Source organism: Ostrinia furnacalis, unplaced genomic scaffold (assembly GCF_004193835.3).
Source record: "Ostrinia furnacalis isolate ACB-3 unplaced genomic scaffold, ASM419383v2 OfSCF0694, whole genome shotgun sequence".
Taxonomy (NCBI): domain Eukaryota; kingdom Metazoa; phylum Arthropoda; class Insecta; order Lepidoptera; family Crambidae; genus Ostrinia; species Ostrinia furnacalis.
In genome coordinates, this window is record NW_021130933.1 from 1,751,734 (window position 1) to 1,773,410 (window position 21,677).

Sequence of the window (21,677 nt, forward strand, 5' to 3'; positions counted from 1 at the left end):
ATTTATATTCATAAATGTTATCAATACTTTATCAGATAACCGATTACAAATATACATACAGGGTGGAATTTTGTAATGCCACCTGGAGGGAAAGTACCCTTAATACTGTAGAGACAATTTTACGAAAATTTACCACCATACCATACAATTTTTACAATTTTGTGTTAATAAATTACATTAATTTAAGATTTAATGGTTTTCCTTTCATTTGATTTATCAAGTTTGTTTGAGAGATTTCATCCTTATACTTAATCCTAACGATCGATGCTATAAAAATACAGGGTGTATTTTTTTTACATATTTTTTAGTGGGTTCATTTTCCGAGTGTAGCAAGCAAATTATTGGAAATCTTTGTATGCAGTTCTATTTCTTTAAAACAATAAAGGAATGTTTTCTTTGAGTAAAATTTTCTATCTACAGTATTAAGAGTACTTGCCCTTCAGGTGGCATTACAAAATTCCACCCTTTAGTTAAACTGATACTACGCATAAATCTACTGACGCTATACTTTACGCGATCTAAAATTTCACCAGGTTTAAGCATGTTTAAAAACTTAATGTAAATAATTCCTTTGTAAAGATTTTAGCATCATCATTTTATTTTAACATCCTGTATCGTTTTTGTAATGAAATTTTCTACAACGTTGATTAAAAAAGTTGGAAAAGATTAACTTAAAATTGATTATTATCGAATATGTACGAGTATTATTAGGTACTAATTCCGATATTGTGTGATCATTGTGCATTCATTGTGCGCAATATAATACGCAGTATAGTACTTTACAGACATAGTGATTGTCATGGGGGACCTAAATGCTAAAGTTGGAAACTATAACACAAACTGCGAGCGTCATATGGGTACACAGGGACTTGGAGCACGTAATGAGAACGGAGAACGGTTTATAGAGTTTTGCCAGCACCACGACCTGACCATCGGTGGTACATTATTTATCCATAAAGATATCCACAAGCACACATGGATTTCACCCGATGGCATCACCAAAAACCAAATCGACCACCTTGCGATCAGTTCCAAATGGCGATCGTCGTTGCTCGATGTCCGAAACCGAAGAGGTGCTGATATCGACAGCGACCATTACATGGTTGCTGCGCCTCAAGGTAGCGGTAGCACGACCGGCTGGGGGACCGGACAGGATTGGGAGAAGGTTCGACGTGACTAAGTTCAGAGACCCTGACACCTGCACCAAGTTCAGGCTCGAACTTCGAAACCGTTTATCCGCCCTNCCGGTAGATTACTTTGCGAATTTAAACACCCGAACGCCGCACAATATTACTTTTTCTTTATGTCCATTTTTAAATAATACTTCGATCATAGAATTATAATCATACTACAACGCACGCCAGCGTCCTGACGGGCGCGCGCGTGACACTCGACTGATATAATACCCGCCGCGGGCCGGCGGGGCGCTTCGCTGTAGGTAATTATCGGATGTACCGCGCGGAGTGAGCCAGGCCTGCTTATAGCAAACTTTTAATTCGCAAATGCCGTTTTTGGTATATTGTTGTTTAGCAAATTATTGTTTGGCAAAGTACGTTTTGGCAAATGTTTCATTTGGCAAAAATATTTCACGATACACTAGGGGAGACCTAGGAGAGTTGTGAAAATTTTTACTTTAGGGGCCATATCTCGCTCAAAAATCATTCCACAGCTATGAATCATACAAATTAATGTAGCGCCGTTCCTTCTGTTTTCAAAACAATAACCAAATTTAACTAAAGTGTAAGGGTTTCTGAGAAAATCAACAAAATCTAAGAGAACTCCCTCTGTCACAACTCACCTAGCACCGAGGTAAGTTGTGACAGGTACCGAGGTGAGTTGTGACAGCATTGTATTTCATCTATTAGATATAAAAATACCATAACACTCCATCAAATATGTTTTTTTAGCAATAAAGTACTTTAATCATCATTTAGTAACAATTAAATCAAATAGTTATAGGATGTCGTTACACAGATTGAGCCACATTTCTCCAGCTTTTATTTTTCTCCCACGACACTGGAGTTTTTCAATTATATTTTTGGGCTAATATTATAGTCACATAATATATTTTCTTTTTCTTCTGTAAAAATAAAATAGTCCATAGACGGACTTCGCCTTCTGGGTTTACTTGATATGCTTCTTTCTTCTTAATATATCTTGACAAGTTTAGATTGTAACAGCATATCTTAAACTTTAACCATTTTTAACCTAATCACTTCATAAGCCAGGTTCTATATTTCGACTCCAGCAAGCAGTTCCTCTATATGGCATTCATGTATAGTTATTAGGCATTCAGAATCAAAAAAGTAGCAGCAGGCAATTACACAAATTATGAACCTACTAACACACAAAAAAAACCATCTAAGAACATCGTGGAAATGGCCCATCAGAAAAATTAAGTAAGCTAGGAGAGTTGTGACAGGCTGTCACAACTCTCCTAGGTGTTTAAAATGACGACTTGGTTCGAATAATAATTTTTATTTTCTAAACACGATGCGCACACAAAATATCAGTCCTACATTTTGAGACCTGACTAACCATGCAACTTGAGAAAAAATAACGCAACAGTGCACATATACTAAAACATGATATAAATTGAAATAAAATTTTAACGTAAAACTTACTTTTCGCATTTTTTTGTACATATGACGTATATTTACGTAACCGTGCCTCTAGCACCGCCCGAAGGTACTTAGTCAAGAAGAGCGTCTTAAAAGCGACAAACAAGCGTTTTTTTCCAGCTTCCTAACTATATTAAGTAAGGAGAAATCGTCCTTGTCACAACTCACCTCTGTCACAACTCTCCTAGGTCTCCCCTATTTACAAAATAATTTGATTGGTGCATAGAATGGAATACAAATTAACTTGTGGTTATTATTTTTTTAGTGGGTAGTTAATATAAAATTTGTTCTAAATTAATTTTCATATTTCATTCTTTTTATCGAAATTTCCAAATGATTCATTAACAATAGAGGTGATTCTAGCGCTCGGCGGCCACTGCCGCGGCACCAGTGGCGGCGTAGCATGGGGGGGCACCCGGGGCGATCATCCCCCCCCCCCCCCGTCATAAGTCCTAAGGCACCCCCTGGTACCCCTCAGGATTTTGGTTTCTTACCGATTNGATTAAAACCAAAATCAGCTCAATCGGCCCAGCCGTTCTCGAGTTTTAATCAGACTAACGAACAGCAATTCATTTTTATTTATATAGATTACGTATATCTCTGACAGAGATATACCGTATCCATAATAATTTTGTTAAAGTTAGCTTTTTATAATACTGATATCATGAATATTACCAGTGACTCTCGAGGGTCTGCCACCAGCCTGGCGACCAGCATTGCCGACGGCGTGAGCGCCCAAGCTGAAGCCGACCAAGTGCACGTTGTTCCAGTTGCCTCCGGCGTTGTTGATCAGCCAAACGAGGAAGTTGCCTAGATGTTGTCCAACGCTGGGGACTCCAGACATGGCGGTGGTGTAGCCCTCGTTAGCGAGCATTCCCCAGTCGACCACAATGACGTTGACGTCAGCCACAGCGAGGAAGGCATCCCTGATGAGAGGGTTCATCCGATGATTGCCGTCGCTGTTCCAGCCGTGCACGATGACTGCCAATCCACGAGTGTTACGGTAGTTGGAATTCCATACACTGTTAATGTTATTGTGGACCAGCACTTGCCTGCTAGTAGGGTTCTGCCTGTGCAACAAAAAAGTTATGACTTGAATTTTTTACAAATGTTTGTAACAAAATTTTGTGTTAGCTCATTTACGCCCGTATTCACGAACGATACTTGCTTAAGTTAAGCAGCAAATCGAACGCACAGCGTTAAATAGAGTTATGTGATTGGTTTGTCGTGTGTCATCTTGTGCGTCCTTGCTAGGGTTCCCAAGCCCAACCCTCCCGGATTGCCCGGGAGACTCCGGAAATAATGGTTAACCTCCCGACCTACCGGAGAACAATATTTTCTCCGGTATTTCTAAAAATTAAATGCATCCATTGCTGCTCGTACTTGTTTATAAAGGACATCATCCACGTTTCATATATTTTTGGTCCAAAATCAAAAGTGCCGGCCAACAAAAAAAAGTGCTGTATTCTGACAGAATACGTATGCCTTAGCATTTGTTACTATGGCACCAAAGCCGTAGCTCCACTGTGCGTCGAGTATTTGAGATCTAAAAGTCATCGACTATTCATACATTTTTTGTTCAAAATCAAAAGTGTCGGCCAATAAAAAAAAAAGTGTTGTATTCTGACAGAATACGTCCGCCTTAGCATTTGTTACTATGGCACCAAAGCTGTAGCACCACTGTGCGTCGAGTATTTGAGATCTAAAATTCATCGACGATTCATACATTTTTTGTTCAAAATCAAAAATATTGGCCGATAAAAAAAAAGTGCTGTATTCTGACAGAATACGTCCGCCTAAGCATTTGTTACTATGACACCAAAGCTGTAGCACCACTGTNTTCGAAGATTGAAAGATAATCGCACCCCTCCGTATCATGACATAGACCGCAGATTTGCCATGCAGATGTGCCAGTGAGTACTAATCTTCGCGACTTTTGTCACCCCCTGATGCTTGGCACCCGGGGCGGACCGCCCCCACCGCCCCCCCCCCCCTTACGCCGCTACTGCGCGGCACGCTTCGCTCGCCTTCGCGCGTTAAGGGTCACTGTTCTAACCTAACCTAACCTAACCTAACCTACTATTTTATGCAATACCTACTTTCTGCAACTATACTGTTTTCTGGAATCTCTTTGTTTTACATAAAATTCTTGTGAAAACCATGATCATCTGCCTTATGGTTTGATTTGTGGGTAACGGTGGGTGAAGTATGTGAAGTGCAATTTGACCAAACAAATTATTAGGGATACAATATTTGGCAAAATAAAACATTTGCTATATAAACATTTGCCAAGTAATATTTGGCCAAATGATAATTTGACCAAATGAATTAGTTGCGAAAAGTACAGTTGCTAAAAGTTCATTTGGAAAATGAAACTTTGGCGATAAGTTGTTTGCGAAGTGAAATTTGGCGAAAAGTAATTTGGCCAAACGGAAGGATACCATTCAGATGAGCTTAATTATCAATAGTAAGTAAGTAGATTACTTACATATTTTGAAAATATGTAAGTGAGACGGCTGTACCACGGTAATACAGTGTGAGTCACGTTAAAGTGTATATATGAAAATAGATGAAACTAGACCTATTTTTATCGACAAAAAAGTAATGAAAAAATTTTTGAGATTTTTTTTGAATTTTTTATAGATTTTTTTTTCTTCCAATTACTTATTGTAAAGAAAACGTAATAACTTTTAAACTAAGCGGTATATCCTGATAAAATAAAAACAGTAATAATGCTAAATAACAGGCGATACTAAAAAAATACATAAAATATACAAAAAAGGCCAACAAATAATTAAAAAAGATACTTTTTGAAAAAAATCTGCTTTTAAATTCGCGTTTTTTTGGTTATTTGATAAATTTCTCCAAAAAATGCCCCTATAACAGGTGGTTTTTATTACTTTGTATTATTTTCTATCGTATTATCTTTGTAAAACCAAAAATTGCATGTCTCTATCCCTATCACAACATTTGTTATGATCGTTTGAACAAAGGCCTGCCACAACATTATTCTCCGCTACAGGTAGAGACAATTTTAATTTTAACTGAAATGCTTATTTTACTTCGAAATCTTTTGTTTTTATTTGAAATCTAACTTGTCTTTATCAAAATTACAAATCTAGAGTCATTTTCAGTTTCGTTGTTAACGAATCGTTGAATGGCGCGCCCGGAGAGGCTTAGTTCAAACGATCATTGCACAAGTTGTGATAGGGATAGAGACATGCGATTATTGGCTTTACGAAGGTAATACGATAGAAAATAATACAAAGTAATAAAAACCACCGGTTATAGGGGCATTTTTTGGAGAAATTTATCAAATAACCAAAAAGACACGAATTTAAAAGCAATTTTTTTTTCAAAAAGTATAATTTTTTATTATTTGTTGGCCTTTTTTGTGTATTTCATGTAATTTTTTTGTATTGCCTGTTATTTAGCATTATTACTGTTTTTATTTTATCAGGATATACCGCTTTGTTTAAAAGTTATTACGTTTTCTTTACAATAAGTAATTGGAAGAAAAAAAATTATATAAAAAATTAAAAATAAAATCTCAAAATTTTTTTTACGTCTTTTTTGTCGATAAAAATAGGTCTAGTTTCATCTATTTTCATATGTACACTTTAACGTGACTCACACTGTATAGTATTTTTGATACCCCATGCGAAATTTTTCTATGATAAAATTCTGAACTTTTCTTTAGAAACAGTTGTCAAATGTACTATAATTTCTCATAGGCTTATGTTGTCTCATTCTATTCGATAATTGTTATAAAATTAATTTTCTGTTTACACGACTAAGGTTAAGTTTAATTATCATCATTTTAGCCACAGGGCGTTTACTGCTGAACACAGGCCTCCCCCAACAATTTCCATATTGACCGGTGGGTAGCAGCATGCATCCAGCGTCTTCCTTTTACCTCTATGAGGGCGGCAGTCCACCTTGTGGGTGGACGACTCACGCTGCGCTTTCTGGTACGTGCCCTCCATTGAGTTACCTTTAATAATTATCAAAAAATAATTAATCTTTGAATATTTTACCAAGCGTTTTACGTTTTACTAACAACTCAGTAACCTGCGTAGTAATTTGCCTACCTATTTTTTTTACCTATATGATGGTAATCGCAGTAATTACTAAATAATCAGGAATTAAGCTCCAACGTCACTTTATTTAATTTAATAAATTCATTATTCAATAAAAATTAAGTCTAGATTGAAGATTGATAAATGAAAACAAACATTTTAAATCTTTGATTGCACAAATTAAAGTGACGTTTATATCTTTTATCGCTATAATTTATTTCCTATTGCGGCTGCGCACAATCTACGAACACACTACGAATTATTATACTATATATTTTTGTACCAAAATAGACCCTATTACAGCCACTTAAAATGCCACAGTATTTATCTTAATGTGCTGTTGTCCGTATTAAGTAAAAAAACATATAGATATTAAGTCAGATAACTGCTTGTGTTTAGCTTATTTACGCTTCAAAATTTATTTACAAAGACGCAATAGTCTAGTGGAGAGAATGAGGGTCAATTTCGATAGTTCCAGATTAAGTTTCAGATTCATATCTAATAATAGCTTGTGCCCGCATTAATTTCGCTCAGTCAAAAAAAGTTGCTTCCTTGCGTTATTAAATAGCGTATAAATAGGCTATAAATATCACAAATAATACGGTTTTCTATGGTAAAATAATTTTCAAAATACTACACCTCACAACAAGCTATAATCTTCTTAATATAACTTAGTATAGATTATTGCTATCTAGCTAATAAATGTTGTTGATTATTATAAATCAGAATCAGATAAACTTAAACTATTTGTCTGACTGTCTCGGAAAGACTGTCTTTCAGTCAAACAGTTCATTTTTTAAATAAAGTTATCATGGACTTTCTTAGTAAGTTGAAAATTCTAGGAATTTATTGTACTCGACTTCATTTTCCCAGTGAAAATAATAACACAAAAATTACAAACAAAGTGAGGATGGATAAGTAAAAGTTGTAAATTGTTTAAGATTCATTTTATTCATAGCTACTCGATTGTCCGTTTAGAAAGGATAGTTCGCGCCAGTGTTAACCCTGAAGATACCATTTCTGAAACAAAGAAAGTATTTATTAATACGAGTATTTCCTAACGAAATCGACAAATAAAAAAGTCGTCATTGTTACGTTTAACTTTTCTGTCATCTTATTTATCATCAAATTCATCAATCATGATTTACTATTATGTATAATCCGAGACAATGACATTTAAAAATTGTGGTACAAAACAGAACTCATTTCTAGTTGTTGGCAATATTCCAAAACTAATTTAATAGTACATACCCGGATTTTGTCAAGATGCCGTTGCCCATATTGAGGACCGAGCCAGTGCACTGGTTGTTGGAAGCCTGATTCAAGTTGGAGCATTGACGTCCAGCGAAGCGGTTGTGGCGGACGCTAGCTGCAAAGAGCTGGTAGGCACGGCTGTGAGAGCAGGTGCTGATCCAGCAGCCAGGCTGAGGGTTTCTGCCACCGTTGGGGTAGTAGTCGACGTTAGCAACACGGTCGAAGATACCCAGCAAACCACCGTCAGTGTGGATGGCCTCGACGAACACGCCAGCTGAGGGGTTCAGGGCGTTTGAGTTTCCACTCCATGAGGGACCAGCAGGGTCCAAACCTAAGAAAAAGAGCAGAATTATTGATTGAGAAAAGAGCCCCTGATAGATTTAGAGAATTAACTTATTGTTAAATGAGTTGCAAGAATGTCACAAAACCTACCAGTAATACGTCTTGGGCGACCACCAGCTTGACGACCAGCGTTACCGACGATGTGAGCGCCCAAACTGAAACCGACCAGATGCAAGTTGTTCCAGTTGCCACCAGCATTGTTGAACAGCCAGATCAGGAAGTTGCCCAAGAACTGCCCAACGCTGGGTACACCAGCGACAGCGGTAAGGTAGTTGGAGTTGGCCAAATTGCGCCAGTCCACAACAATGACGTTGCAGTCCTGAACATCAAGGAAGGCGTTTCTGATGGTGGGGTTGATGGCAGAGTAGCCGTTGCTATTCCAGCCGTGGACAATGACCTTGGTGGGGCGGCTGGCTACGTAGTTAGAGTTCCTAACTGAGTTGATGTTGCCATTCACCAGAACCTGGGCGTTGTTGCGGTTTTGCCTGAAAAGAAACATGACTTTATAGTTGGAATAAAGTAAGTGGTCCCTTTTAGCTATTCAACTGGTTTTGAAATACCTTATAACATAGAACTATTAACAACACATACCTGGTGAATAGCCAATACTGGTTGTTGGCTCCATTTCTGCTTTTAAGAACAGATTGGTCGACTGGCTCCTGCAGATCGACTAGGCGAGGAACATCGTCCCCATCAGGCATCCATACGTAGCGGCTTACGCCCTCCACATAGTCGCTGTTGTCCCCAGGGACCTGAGGAATCGCGCCAGCAGCGCTATCTAAAAAAAGGCAAAAAATATTAACACCGTATTTTGTTTAAGATATAAAAGTTAAAAGTAATTAAATAATATAATACTAACAAGCGATCAATGAGGCGAGCACCACGAAGAACATCATGATGGGTTAGGATATGATAGTTTAAATCATTACTGTTCATTTATATTCATATGTTATCAATACTTAACCAGATAATCGAATAAATTATATAGGGTGTCTCGTAATAAAAAAAGAGTTTGATCGCCCATAGAATATTTTTTTTTTTATGTGATAGGAGGCAAACGAGCAGACGGATCACCTGATGGTAAGTGATTACCGTCGCCCATAGACACCCGCAGACCCAGGGGCGTTACAGGTGCGTTGCCGGCCTTTAAGGTAAAGATACGCTCTTCTCTTGAAAGCTTGCAGGTCGTATCCGTCCGGAAACACCGCAGACGACAGTCCATTCCACAGTTTGGTTGTACGGGGTTATTAGAGAGAATGAATAAATCTTGGTGTATTATTATTGTAATGTTACCTACATAATTATAACTTGTAACACTCAAAGATTGCATTGAAATTTGTTATTAAATTAATAAAAATTGGCCAAGTGCGTGTCGTGCCACGCGCAGTGTAGGGTTCCGCAGTTGTCAGTCGTTAACACAATATATTTCAGAAACAAGCAATTACTTCATCTTAAGTCACTCTTAATATTTTCTTATAAGCATTTTTTACTATTTAAGTAATTTTATAATGCATGAGTTAATTGACCATTACTCTTAAACTAACTAATGTATCTTAACCATTATAGTTTTCCTGGAAAGTTCATAAAAAGCAGTATTATTACAAATTTTTCAGATTTTTCAAGCCAACAGTTTAATTTTTAGAGGGGGGCCCTACTCGAACAAAAATTGGCACTTTAAACTTTAATAATTTGCAACCAGATCTCTAAATGGAAAAATAGTCTTAGAAACCCCTAAGCCATATTTTAAACGATACCCCACACGATGGAGTAGAAGATGAAAAAAAAATTATCCCCACTTTACATGTAGGAGAGCTACACTAATTTATTTTTTTTTAATTTTATTTTACCGTTTTGTCGGCGTGATTAATATACATACCTCCACAAAATTACAGCTCTCTAGGTGCCAATAGTTTCCAAGCAAAACCTCGGATAGACAGACAGACATATCGAAACTATAAGGGTTCCTTGTCAGGACTACGGAACCCTAAAAAAGTGGTATAACATCCATAACCAAGTGATGAATAGTCATAAAAGTAATGAAAGACCTATAACTTGAGTTGTTTATTCCGCAGTGGCTAAACACATAATGCCTCGATAAAACTCCCCACCACTACTCGCACAGATTACATTAAAGTTGCTAACCCACGATAATGTCAATAATTGAAAACAGTATAAAAATTGGCCTTTTTTCTTTTTTCCAGGCTGACTTAATTACAATTAAGTGTTTGACATACGTTTCCCAACATCAAAATTACTTTTTTTTTAACGATAAATACTGTGACGTCACTATTTTGTCAACTCAATTGATTTTTTTTTTTTTAAATTTACCATTCAACCAAAAATTTTAATTTACAGGTAATTTAAAATTAGTTAAGTTTTTAAGACCAGAATGAAGTGCCTTTTTAAAAAATGGCTGTGACATACGGACGGACAGACAGACAGACATGACGAATCTATAAGGGTTCCGTTTTTTGCCATTTGGCTACGGAACCCTAAAAAGTTGTGCTTTAGAATTATTGGGGAGTGGTGGCAAATACCCAATTGGTAACCTTCTTGTTTTCTCTCATCATAAAATTATAAGTTGCTCCCTATTGGTTTAATTATCTAAGGTTGCACCCGAATATTATGATTATTTAATTAAAAAGTTGAAGGAGAATTAAAAAATATAATTCGAAATAGGAATACGATGCATCCTCTTTTGATAAAAAAAATCTTATTTATTCACCTTAGTTTTGGCGCCAAATATTAATAAGTTTACATTACTATTCATTGGGCCACCCTGTAAGCATAGAACTATTATAAATTAATCGTTGAATACAATCATGAACGTCATCGAACGTGTAAAATAAATGTCACAGATAAAGTTAAAAAAAAACAGCAGTCAGTAATCCTACACATGTCACTTTGTATTATATTTTCCATTCAGTTAATACAATCACAACAAAACAAAATCTAGATTCAACTTTGATAATGCAAACAAACATTTTAAATCGCTGATTGCACACTTGTATTAGTGACTTTTCAAATTTCTTATCGATAATACATAATAATTATTTGCTATTTCGTCTACGAACACATAAAATCGTAGGTATTTATTATGGTACCTAAAAACTATTTCACGGCAAACTTGTACTGTGTGCTATGTGTGATTTTTGATGAAGCTTTTCGAGCTGCGTCATAAATGTCAGACAGACTTTACGTCAGACACATTGTCATCAGTCAACGGTCTGATAGGCCTGAAAACCGTTGGTCCATTCAGATGCAAAATATCTCATTTTTACTGTAGGGATAAGTTGCTGAATATTTTTTATTCAGATAATTATTTTCCGAATGGACCAAAACAACGTTACTTATCCAAAGAGTCAGAGAGTTTTGAAATCTAACCAAAGAGTTAAAATTATCTTTCATCTACTAATTATAAAGACTGTAGGAAACATTTTTGATTATGTAAGAATAACAAAAAAAAACAAACAAAATAATCTAATTTTTTTTTATCATTACTTAGCTACAAATCACCTGATTTTAATATTCCGTATTAAAAAACAAGAGCTATGATTCTATCATTAAATTGTAGGTAATTAAGAGTTGCATAGCTCATTACTTATTTTTTTATCAAATTGATGAATATCTTTCCAATTTGTCGTACGATGCCAGAGCAACTCGATAAGGGCGTGTCAAAAATAACTGCTAGTGACGTTGTTATATGCACACGTGTAACATAATATTTGTACATAGTAACAAGTCCAGTGTTACATAGTGGAGTTTTGACACGTCGATTGTCGAGCTACAAAGCTGGATTTCATTAGATGTCCATTATTTACATAAACAGGAGGCTGCACAAGCCGGCCACACCTACCACTTGAAAACCTTTTCCTAGTTTTCGCTTTCAATCAAATACCTATCGTTCTCTTTCGTCCAGAGACAAAGGCCTCCTCCATGGATTTCCACAATAACTGATCCTGCGCTGCCCTCAATCATTATGCTTTCCACCTTCACCAGATCGTCGATCGATCGTTAAAACGAGTGGAAGGCCAGAAGGCCTGCCTACACTAAGTTTTCCGGTCCGTGGTCGCCACTCAAGAACTTTTCAACCAAAATGGCCATCAGTTCTACGAGCTATTCCTCCTTAGTAGTCGAAACAAATACCACCAGAATTTTATCAAGATTTTACCTTTGCTCATCCTAAATTCAATCAAATTACTTGTGGTTGTATTTCTCGCAGTTTTCAATCCACCCTATCGAGCGCATAAATAAGTCGCCTTCAAAGTTCAATCATCATATTATTATCTTTGCCTTACAGTAACTACGTGCTTTCAATATTTTTCTACCAAGATGAGATGTAGGAATGAAGTTAGCTGACTTAAGTTCAATTTTTTACATAATAATTTACGTATGTACTTAGTTATGTCTAATAAAACAAATAATATCGAATATCAAACAATCGTGTAAAGTAATTGGCTGACTATGTGATGTGAACTAACTAATAATTCTCATTTTTGAAAAGTTTGGGGTAACTACAAAGTTCTGCTTAGGCCCGATTCGACCAAACTTTTATCCGAAAATAACTCCTGGTACACCTAATTGTTTCAGTATGGGAAATAATTATGTCAAAATGTCGAATAACTGACGATTTATTCTGAGGTTAATAATTTTACTTTTGTTTGGTCGAATCCACCCTTAATGAGTGAGATTTTTTACATTTCATTGGTCTGTCAAATTCTATTGATGACAAGTCTACGAGTACCTACCCAAAGTGATTTAGCCTCAAACCACAGTAGCTTCATAAATTACGTTTGCCGCTATTGCCGCTGAAAATTTTTCAGGATTCAAAACTTGACCAAATAATCATGACATTGAGTTTACGATGCCTTGTCGTCTAATAGGTTTACAAGAGACCAAACATATTGCAATTTAGTTTTATTTAATTTGTCTATTAAATAATTTGTACATTAAGTAATTAGTTACATTATAACCTACTCATATTCTTCTTATTAATTATGTTTAATTTTTTATAATATTCTTAATCAAGCAAAACAGAAAACTTTTAATTAATATTATTCTTCTTTTATTAGGTCTACAAGCAGTCAAATATCGCTGCGCGTCTTATTCCGTGGTTTCCTTTACATAATAATGTGGTATGTATTATTTTGTATTGCTAAAACGGTAAGGGTTCAAGGAATATCACAAAACAATTATGGAGATTTCAATGTGTTTATTGACTTAATAAATAGTTAAAATAGTATTTTTGTCTTCTCTTGAAGTCATTTAGAAAGGCCAAGCAGAGCCGGTTCTCAGTCCGTATATTCCAGTCCTGTAAACGACAAAATACGGTTATGGTCAAATTAAAATGACAATCAAAATAGGNAAAAAAAAACATACGGGTCGAATTGAGAAACTCCTTTTTTGAAGTCGGTTGAAAAATCATACATAGTACTATAGTTGGTATGGTACAGGGATCGAACTATCTTACTTAACATGAAAATACATTCTGAGAGCAAGTGAAAGGTTTCCTCTGTCCTAAAATATCTTACCCAGATTTGTTGATATTTGGGTTGCCCATGTTCAAGGCAGCGCCGTTGCAAGTGTTTAGTTCAGCTTCCCAAAGGTTGACGCAGCGTCTGCCCACGAAGTGGTTGGTTCTGACCGAAGACGCGAACAGTTCAGTGGCACGGCCGTGAGAGCAGCTAGTCTGGGTGACACCACCCCAGCAGCCAGGCTGAGGGTGTCTGCCACCGTTGGGGTAGAAGTCAGCGTGACCACTGACATCCATGAGACCCAAAGCGCGGCCGTCAGTGTGGATTGCCTCAACGTAGCGACCAGCGTTGGGTTGCAGGCGGTTGCCGTTTCCACCCCATAGGGGACCAGCAGGGTCCAGACCTGTAAAACAAAATTAAAAAAAAAATGATGACGTCATGACTGCATAATATGCAGTGCGCAATAGTAAATTCTAAATAATAGGTAACAGGATTAACAATCTCTGTAGATTGTTGGAACAATTTAGCAATCTGTATTGCTAAATTGTTCAAGTCTGAGCATAAGCTGTCGAGTTGGTAACCACCATTTAATATTACAAGAAAAAATTGTTGTATGAATTTTATAAATTGTTGATTTATATCATTAATACCTGTGACTCTCGAGATTCGGCCACCAGCCTGTCTTCCAGCGTTACCGACGACGTGAGCGCCCAAGCTGAAGCCGACCAAGTGCACGTTGTTCCAGTTGCCTCCGACGTTGTTGAACAGCCAAATGAGGAAGTTGCCGAGGTGTTGGCCGACACTGGGGACACCAGCGGCAGCGGTGTTGTAACTGGATCCGGCCAGAGCACGCCAGTCGACTACAATGACGTTGACGTCAGCCACGGCGAGGAAGGCGTCTCTGATGAGAGGGTTCATTTGGGTGTCCCCATTGTTGTTCCAGCCGTGTACAATGACGACCAGTCCGCGGGTGTTACGGTAGTTGGAGTTCCATACGCTGTTTATGTTGTTGTGGACCAGCACTTGTCTGGCGGTAGGGTTTTGCCTGTGAAAAAATAAATAGTAGTTGAGCTGAGCTAAAAACTCCAAATTCAAATTTTCTTGAGCATATTAGGTCCTTTTCAGAAAACCTGTCCCAAATATCACAGCTAATATAGCTTTCCGTAACACCACTTCGGCTCCAGCTGATCCAGTTAGTAATTCAATTCAATCACTAACTTTGCGCAATCTCAAGTTTGAAACTTGACGACTTTTTTACATACCTAGTGAACAGCCAGTACTGGTTGTTCGCACCATTCCTGGAGCTAAGGAGCGATTCATCAACTGGTTCTTTGAGGTCTACAAGCACTGGGTTGCCCTCACCGTCCGGCATCCACACGTAGCGGCTCTCGCCCTCCACATAGTCGCTGCTGTCCTCCGGAGTCAGAGGCAACGACTTTGCTGCACACACTGCAATTTAAAATTTTATTATTGCATGAATTTTATTGACTGATCATCAGTTGTATTATATTGTATGAATTAAAACAATTGGTAAATAATCAATATAAAAAAATGATGTTTGTAACCGTTGTTACAGAATATCAAGATGGTGGAAGAGGAGACATGACCAAAAAGGCACTTATCAATACTACTTACAGGCAGCAAGAGCTGCGAAAACTACGAACGCTTTCATGATTTGCTTCATCATTATGAAAACGATAAATCGAGAAGCTTATATACGAGAGTTTATCAACAAATCACTAAGTATATAAATAATTCGATTCAAATTAATCTGATTAAGTTATTTCAATAAACATTTTATGGAAAAAAATGTTTTGTACGTTTGTCTCGTTTACCTCTAATATTTTTCATCTCGGTTAAATAAATCATACGTCATCATCATCATCATCATCATTTCAACATATAGGACGTCCACTGCTGAACATAGGCCTCCCCCAATTATTTCTACAATGGCCGGTTGGTGGTGGTTAATCATGACAATATTTACCACGCTTAGATTCAATTGTGTCGACCAAGCTAATTGAGTACAGTTTACGAATCGATAAAATGATGAAACATCGGAGTGATGGATTGATTGACTGAAGGGTGGTCTGTCGTTACCATCTTTCAGTTCTAGAAAATAAAGTGAAGCTCATGGATGGCGCTACCAATTTTGGATTCTGACGCCACGGCGCCGCAACAGATGAAGGTGCCTCAGGGCTAGTACACAGGCTATCTCATGTTAGAGTTTGTTGTTTTATCAAAATACTACATAGGTAGTTATGACATCTTATTATCCACACAAAGATGGAATTTGATTAAAAAAAATGAATTTTCATAAAAAAGGTACAAAGAAAGATGCGGGAAAAGACTACATTAGTAAAATCGCAATATCATTTTGGAAGTCTGTGTGTGTAAGTTATTATTGTTTGTAGGAGGTAATCTACGAAATCAGTACTAGTCATTTGAAAACATAATTACAGATAAAATTAAATAGCACGCAGGTTGAACTTGGCACTGGGCGTGCATTTGATTGTACTGAAGTTTATCAAAATACGGAACCCTCGAAAAAAAACTTTATTTGTAGCAAAACCTTGATTATGTAATAGGTTGTGAGCGCTTCACTAGGGAATCCTTTGACCGGACGACAAGATTATACTTACTAGACATTAAAAAAAAGTTAAGAGGAAGAGCTCAATAACTTCTAATGTTTGAAGCTTATATTTAAATTCTTTTAATATTACATAGTATGTACTATGTACGCCCTTTTCAGGACCGAATGCTCTAAACGTCTAAAATATAGTATCTTACTCCACAACCAGCCACCACTTACTGGATAGCTTTCACTGACAGGACTCCGGCAGATGCCAGAGCAAACAGAAATCCTTTAAGTTCTTCATCAGTTCGTTCGTCTGTCTGTTTGTAATTATTTTATATGCTAGTGCGTCTCGTTGTTGTCACCACGGAATCTTAAAAACATACGAGTAGATTTGCAATGTTATCAAATCGCAATAGATTGTAATGCTACATTATCTGATACAGCACCACTGCCGCCGTATACAACAAATATATTGGTTGACAGCTAATCACTACTGATGAATGATCAATAAATTAAGCCCCAACAAAATAATCCGCAGATTTCATGGCTCGATGGCTTTGTTTTTTAGCGTTAAGCTACCGAACTCACATCAATAATATAAGTTGTTAAATAAGACCATGCTAGATGCGGGCAGCACAGGACCGGTCGTTTTGGAAATCCTTAGGGGAGAACCTCTGTCCAACAAGTGACGTCATTTGGCTGAAACGTACAAAAGGAACTGGAACAGTTCCAGCGCCTTCCTGCTTTATGATAAATTGTTTGTTTAATTAAAGCAATAATTAAACCAAAACGCATATTCTAAGGCTGAGTTGCACCACCTAACTTTATCGGTAATTATAACGGTAACGGGTGTTTTTATATGGATTTTGACAGATTTTTGACGTTTTTTAAAGTTAAAGTACGATGGTGCAACTCAGCCTAAGTCTTTGGATTTGAAGCTGAATCTATTCACCCTATAAGATGAAAATTAAATAAGCATCTCCTGGGCAGACATACCATCCTGAATGCATATTACTTGATAAGGTGTAGATGCAGCCTAATTCCTGCTTGTACTGCATAAAAAATATAAACCAAATGTCAAAGCAATTTAATCGATGAGTGCTTTCCACCAGTACTTTCCGAAAAATGGAACTTGACTAATATCAGTCACCTTTTGGGAAAATCGATACTTGGTATCTCATTAGAGACATAATCCTGATGATCTATTCAAAATGATAAGTAGATAGCTAGCTGTGACTGAAAGAAGAAGCAGGAGAGAGATTGTCGGTATCGTCGATCGTAATGAGACGAAAACATAAATATCCATCATGTATTGATTCTATTAACATTATAATATAGAACACGAAGTTGAAATAAAAACAAATATTGGTTGAGATACATTTATTAACGTGAGAAAATTACCAAAATATTAATTTTGTCTTCTTGATTGTGTGTAGCTGTTTAGAAAGGCCAAGTACCAGCGGTGGTCAGTCCATATAATCCAGATCTGTAAACAACACAAAATACTGAATGAACTAAGGTAGATAATGTTGTACCTAATTGACACACTAGTATAATCGAGAACTTATTAATATCCTGTAATACGACGATGATATTCGTCATTATTCACACAGCTCTTAGTGCTAGTCGCCAATAGGGCAGAAAAGTTATTGAATGGTGACCACGAGCAGCTTTGTTCAGCGTCAGTGGTCCATTTGGATGAAACGAACGAAACTTTATAAATTAACAATGCACTTGTAAAAATTTACTGACCCAGATTTGTTAAATATTCCGTTGCCCATGTTCATGGTAGCTCCGTTGCAAGTTTGACTCGTAGCTTCGGAGATGTTATTGCAGCGTCTTCCCAAGAAGCGGTTGGTCCTAACGGTGGACGCGAACAGATGTGGGGCTCGGCCGTGAGAGCAGATGCTGTGAGAGCAGCCTGGTTGTTCATTGGTACCGCCGTTGGGGTAGAAGTCAGCGTGACCGCTGGGGTTCAAGATACCCAACAGGCCACCGTCAGTGTGGATGGCTTCAACGTAGCGTCCAGCATTAGGCTGGAGGCGGTTGTTGTTGTTATGCCAAAGGAAACCAGCCGGGTCCAACCCTGGAAATAATAAGTTAAAACCTTACTTACTTACTAAACTTACTATAGTCGATATTATATGAGTTCAATTTGTACCTCTTAACAAAATATTTCTAAAATGACTAGGCTATTATCATGACCATTTAGTGTTCTAAGTTGCTTAGACTATTCATTTGCAATCGAATAACAAATGAAGTGACTCATGAGGGACCAATCAGAATCAAATATCAATACATGATTTTGGTATGAAAAATATTTGGTTACACGTAGGTCGTTAATAGTAAATAAAAGCCAGTAGGTACGTCGCTTAAACACAACAAAACATACTAATGTAACATAATAATAGACACAAAAAATAAGCATAACATTAATATTACCGGTGATTCTCGCGGGTTGACCACCAGCCTGGCGACCAGCATTGCCGACGACGTGAGCGCCCAAGCTGAAGCCGACCAAGTGCACGTTGTTCCAGTTGCCTCCGGCGTTGTTGATCAGCCAAACGAGGAAGTTGCCGAGGTGTTGCCCAACGCTGGGGACTCCAGCTACCGCGGTGGAGTACCAGTCGTTGGCGAGCACTCCCCAGTCTACTACGATGACATTGACGTCAGACACAGCGAGGAAGGCATCCCTGATGGCAGGGTTCATCTCATGGTTGCCGTCGCTGTTCCAACCGTGTACAACGACTACTGTTCCACGAGTGTTGCGGTAGTTGGAGTTCCATACACTGTTGATGTTGTTGTGGACCAGTACTTGCCTGGCGGTAGGGTTCTGCCTGTGCAACAAAAAGTTTTAAAAATAAAATAAAGAAATTAATTCTACGAGTACTTTTATATTTTTTCAGATGATAATTTTCAAATAAGGTGGACCACCCACAAGGTGGACCGATGACCTGATAAAGGTAGCGGGAAGGCCCTGGATGCAGGCCGCTACCAACCGTGCGATGTGGAAGTCATTGGGGGAGGCCTATGTTCAGCAGTGGACGTCCTGTGGCTGAAATGATGATGATGATGAATTTTCAAAGCAACATACCTAGTGAAGAGCCAGTACTGGTTGTTGGCGCCATTCCTGGTGTGGTCCTGGAGGGCCGCCTGGTTGACGGGCTGCTCGAGGTCTACGAGCACAGGTTGGCCCTTGCTGTCCGGCATCCACACGTAGCGAGTCTCGCCCTCCACATAGTGGCTGTTATCCCCAGGCACCAGCGGGACAGACTTTGCCGCCGCCACTGTATAATAAAATTTAAAATCATTTAAGTTATTAGTTAAGATAATATTCCCGAAACATTAATTTAATAATTAATTTGGAAATTCTTAAATAGTTCACCGATTACTTGATCATGCATTTATTATTTTAAAAAATAATGAATCTTCACAAAAAATCAACAATAATACTAACAAGCTGCGAGAGCTGCGATCACTACGAATACTTTCATGGTGGATGGAAGTAGGTAATGAAGCAAATAATTCAGCGAAAATCTTATATTTATGTACCAAATTGTTTATCAATCAATTACGAAATCTAATAATTAAATCATTAATGTTATCTAAAAAATCATAAAAACACTTTATCTTTCTTAGATATCTCTGTTCTTGTTTTATTTCATAGTTAAAATAATATTATTCGTCTGTCTGTTAATAAAACGCATTTTAAATATTGTCAAGGCGAGAGTGAATAGGCACTTACAGGCAGATATTTTATCTACCACCCTAGACTGCATCTCACTTAACACCAGGTGCGATTGCGGTCAAGTACCTGCCTTGTCATGCATAAAGAAAATAAAACTTAAAAGCTCACCACATACCTATATGCCTACATGTAATATAAATTCAATTAAAATAAGATTTTAAAACAAAAGTAAATTGGGATGTGGTAGATATAACAGTTGGATTTGACTGACAAAGAAACCATTTTTGGTGCGTAAATTGTTAGGAGTTCTACTTATTTCTCACGCGATAATCCATTGAAAATTTTCGTCTCAGAATCCGCATCTCATTTCGTAGAATTTAGGAGAGCGAAGCCGCGAGGCAGATTGTAATCAAAAAACTAAAACATTCTCAAAGTACGGTGTGATTGTAGGTAAGAGGTTTTTGGGAAATACCAATCGGATTTCGAATTCAGTCATGTTCAGGTTCAGTATCATTAGATTAGTTCTCTGTCCCTTATCTATCCGTTATCAGTAAAACGTAATTAGAGATACGTATTCATACTATTTCATATAGGTATATAAAACGTCAAAGTCTAAATAACTAGGTATTTAGCTTTCAATCATGATTACTTTACTAAGTGCTAAAATATTAGACAGATTTTAATCTACATTACATTTTATGAGAATAATTGAGTATTCGTCATCGTTGTTATGTGTTTGTTGAATCTAGTTTCATTATTTAATGATTCTATTTAGAAGTTAGAATATTTTGTCTGTCTGTTTAAAACGCATTTCAATATTAAATTAGGTACTCAAATTAAAATGTCATCACCATGTAATGCAATAAATACCTATTTATGGTTGTATACCTACTTGAAAATTGACACTGAATGTGATGAAAATTGGCAATAACAAACAACGATATCTTTTTCGATTCAGAGCAATCCATTGAGAATGTTCTGTCTGTAAACGCGTTTTAGTCTTATTCTGACAACGTAAGAGAGTGCAGCCGTGAGGCAGATTATAATAAAGATTAAAAAAATGAGGGTATGAGGTCTTTGGGAAATACCAATCGTATTTCGAATACATAGATGTTCAATATTATAGCCCCCTGTCAGCCCCCTTATCCGTTATCAGTAAGATATAATTAGAGAAACGTATCCATACAGGCCTAACCTTCTGTCGCAGATCAATATTCGTGCTCCCTCGCGTGGTATTCGTCTAGCTTCTTACATGCCCTTCGTTCAGAGAAATTCATCTTCGCGTCAGGGACTCCAGGCACCACTTAATAGGCTAGTGACTAATTATAATAAAGTACACAAACATGTCACAAACAACATGGGTTCGCTCAGTGACTCATCAAGCGAACTGATTAATGTGGATATATATTTTCAAGCAATATATCAAAATTCCGTAAAGGACTAATTTTGCTGCCTTGATTGTCTTTTCTAATTTATATATTTAACGCACTATAGTATGATCATAATTTAATTTCATAAAAGTATTTTTTGTGCAAAATTATTGTAAAATTACTAATTTATTGTTATTTAACTTATTTCAATTTAAAATTTACTAATGTTCTGTGCTACGTTAATTCAATTTCTTTTGTGTAACGCCTATAA

The 21,677-nt window shown here is 37.1% G+C and overlaps 4 protein-coding genes across 4 annotated transcripts; all 4 read right to left on the reverse strand.

Annotated features, from left to right (window-relative positions):
- Nucleotides 1-3,261: 3,261 nt before the first annotated feature.
- LOC114349577 (endothelial lipase-like) lies at nt 3,262-3,718 on the reverse strand. Its single transcript, XM_028299991.1, has one exon. The coding sequence runs from the start codon at nt 3,562-3,564 to the stop codon at nt 3,262-3,264; it is 303 nt and encodes a 100-aa protein (XP_028155792.1). The 5' UTR covers nt 3,565-3,718.
- A 3,914-nt stretch (nt 3,719-7,632) lies between these two features.
- Nucleotides 7,633-9,219, reverse strand: LOC114349639 (pancreatic triacylglycerol lipase-like). Its single transcript, XM_028300096.1, has 5 exons — nt 9,156-9,219; nt 8,888-9,074; nt 8,387-8,781; nt 7,952-8,285; nt 7,633-7,720 (listed from the first exon to the last, which is right to left on the reverse strand). The coding sequence occupies exons 1-5, from the start codon at nt 9,190-9,192 to the stop codon at nt 7,675-7,677; spliced, it is 999 nt and encodes a 332-aa protein (XP_028155897.1). The 5' UTR covers nt 9,193-9,219; the 3' UTR covers nt 7,633-7,674.
- Nucleotides 9,220-13,147: 3,928 nt separating this feature from the next.
- On the reverse strand, nt 13,148-15,452 carry LOC114349650 (pancreatic triacylglycerol lipase-like). The gene is made up of 5 exons (XM_028300109.1): nt 15,406-15,452; nt 15,033-15,219; nt 14,421-14,815; nt 13,828-14,173; nt 13,148-13,607 (listed from the first exon to the last, which is right to left on the reverse strand). The coding sequence occupies exons 1-5, from the start codon at nt 15,440-15,442 to the stop codon at nt 13,562-13,564; spliced, it is 1,011 nt and encodes a 336-aa protein (XP_028155910.1). The 5' UTR covers nt 15,443-15,452; the 3' UTR covers nt 13,148-13,561.
- A 2,269-nt stretch (nt 15,453-17,721) lies between these two features.
- On the reverse strand, nt 17,722-19,874 carry LOC114349592 (phospholipase A1 member A-like). Its single transcript, XM_028300012.1, has 5 exons — nt 19,806-19,874; nt 19,443-19,635; nt 18,791-19,185; nt 18,101-18,434; nt 17,722-17,834 (listed from the first exon to the last, which is right to left on the reverse strand). The coding sequence occupies exons 1-5, from the start codon at nt 19,840-19,842 to the stop codon at nt 17,789-17,791; spliced, it is 1,005 nt and encodes a 334-aa protein (XP_028155813.1). The 5' UTR covers nt 19,843-19,874; the 3' UTR covers nt 17,722-17,788.
- Between the last annotated feature and the right edge of the window lie 1,803 nt (nt 19,875-21,677).

Excerpts from the sequence above, each read along its gene's own strand:
- LOC114349639 (XM_028300096.1), bottom strand. The coding sequence starts at position 9,192 with ATGATGTTCTTCGTGGTGCTCGCCTCATTGATCGCTT. Across the intron at positions 8,782-8,887 it reads CAGTATTGGCTATTCACCAG|GCAAAACCGCAACAACGCCC; the intron begins GTATGTGTTGTT and ends GTTTCTTTTCAG. Across the intron at positions 7,721-7,951 it reads GGCATCTTGACAAAATCCGG|AAATGGTATCTTCAGGGTTA; the intron begins GTATGTACTATT and ends TCTTTGTTTCAG.
- LOC114349650 (XM_028300109.1), bottom strand. The coding sequence starts at position 15,442 with ATGAAAGCGTTCGTAGTTTTCGCAGCTCTTGCTGCCT. Across the intron at positions 14,816-15,032 it reads CAGTACTGGCTGTTCACTAG|GCAAAACCCTACCGCCAGAC; the intron begins GTATGTAAAAAA and ends ATTTTTTCACAG. Across the intron at positions 14,174-14,420 it reads CCGAATCTCGAGAGTCACAG|GTCTGGACCCTGCTGGTCCC; the intron begins GTATTAATGATA and ends TTTGTTTTACAG.
- LOC114349592 (XM_028300012.1), bottom strand. The coding sequence starts at position 19,842 with ATGAAAGTATTCGTAGTGATCGCAGCTCTCGCAGCTT. Across the intron at positions 19,636-19,805 it reads GATCGCAGCTCTCGCAGCTT|TGGCGGCGGCAAAGTCTGTC; the intron begins GTTAGTATTATT and ends TTTATTATACAG. Across the intron at positions 18,435-18,790 it reads TCAACCCGCGAGAATCACCG|GGTTGGACCCGGCTGGTTTC; the intron begins GTAATATTAATG and ends TATTATTTCCAG.
- LOC114349577 (XM_028299991.1), bottom strand. The coding sequence starts at position 3,564 with ATGAACCCTCTCATCAGGGATGCCTTCCTCGCTGTGGCTGACGTCAAC.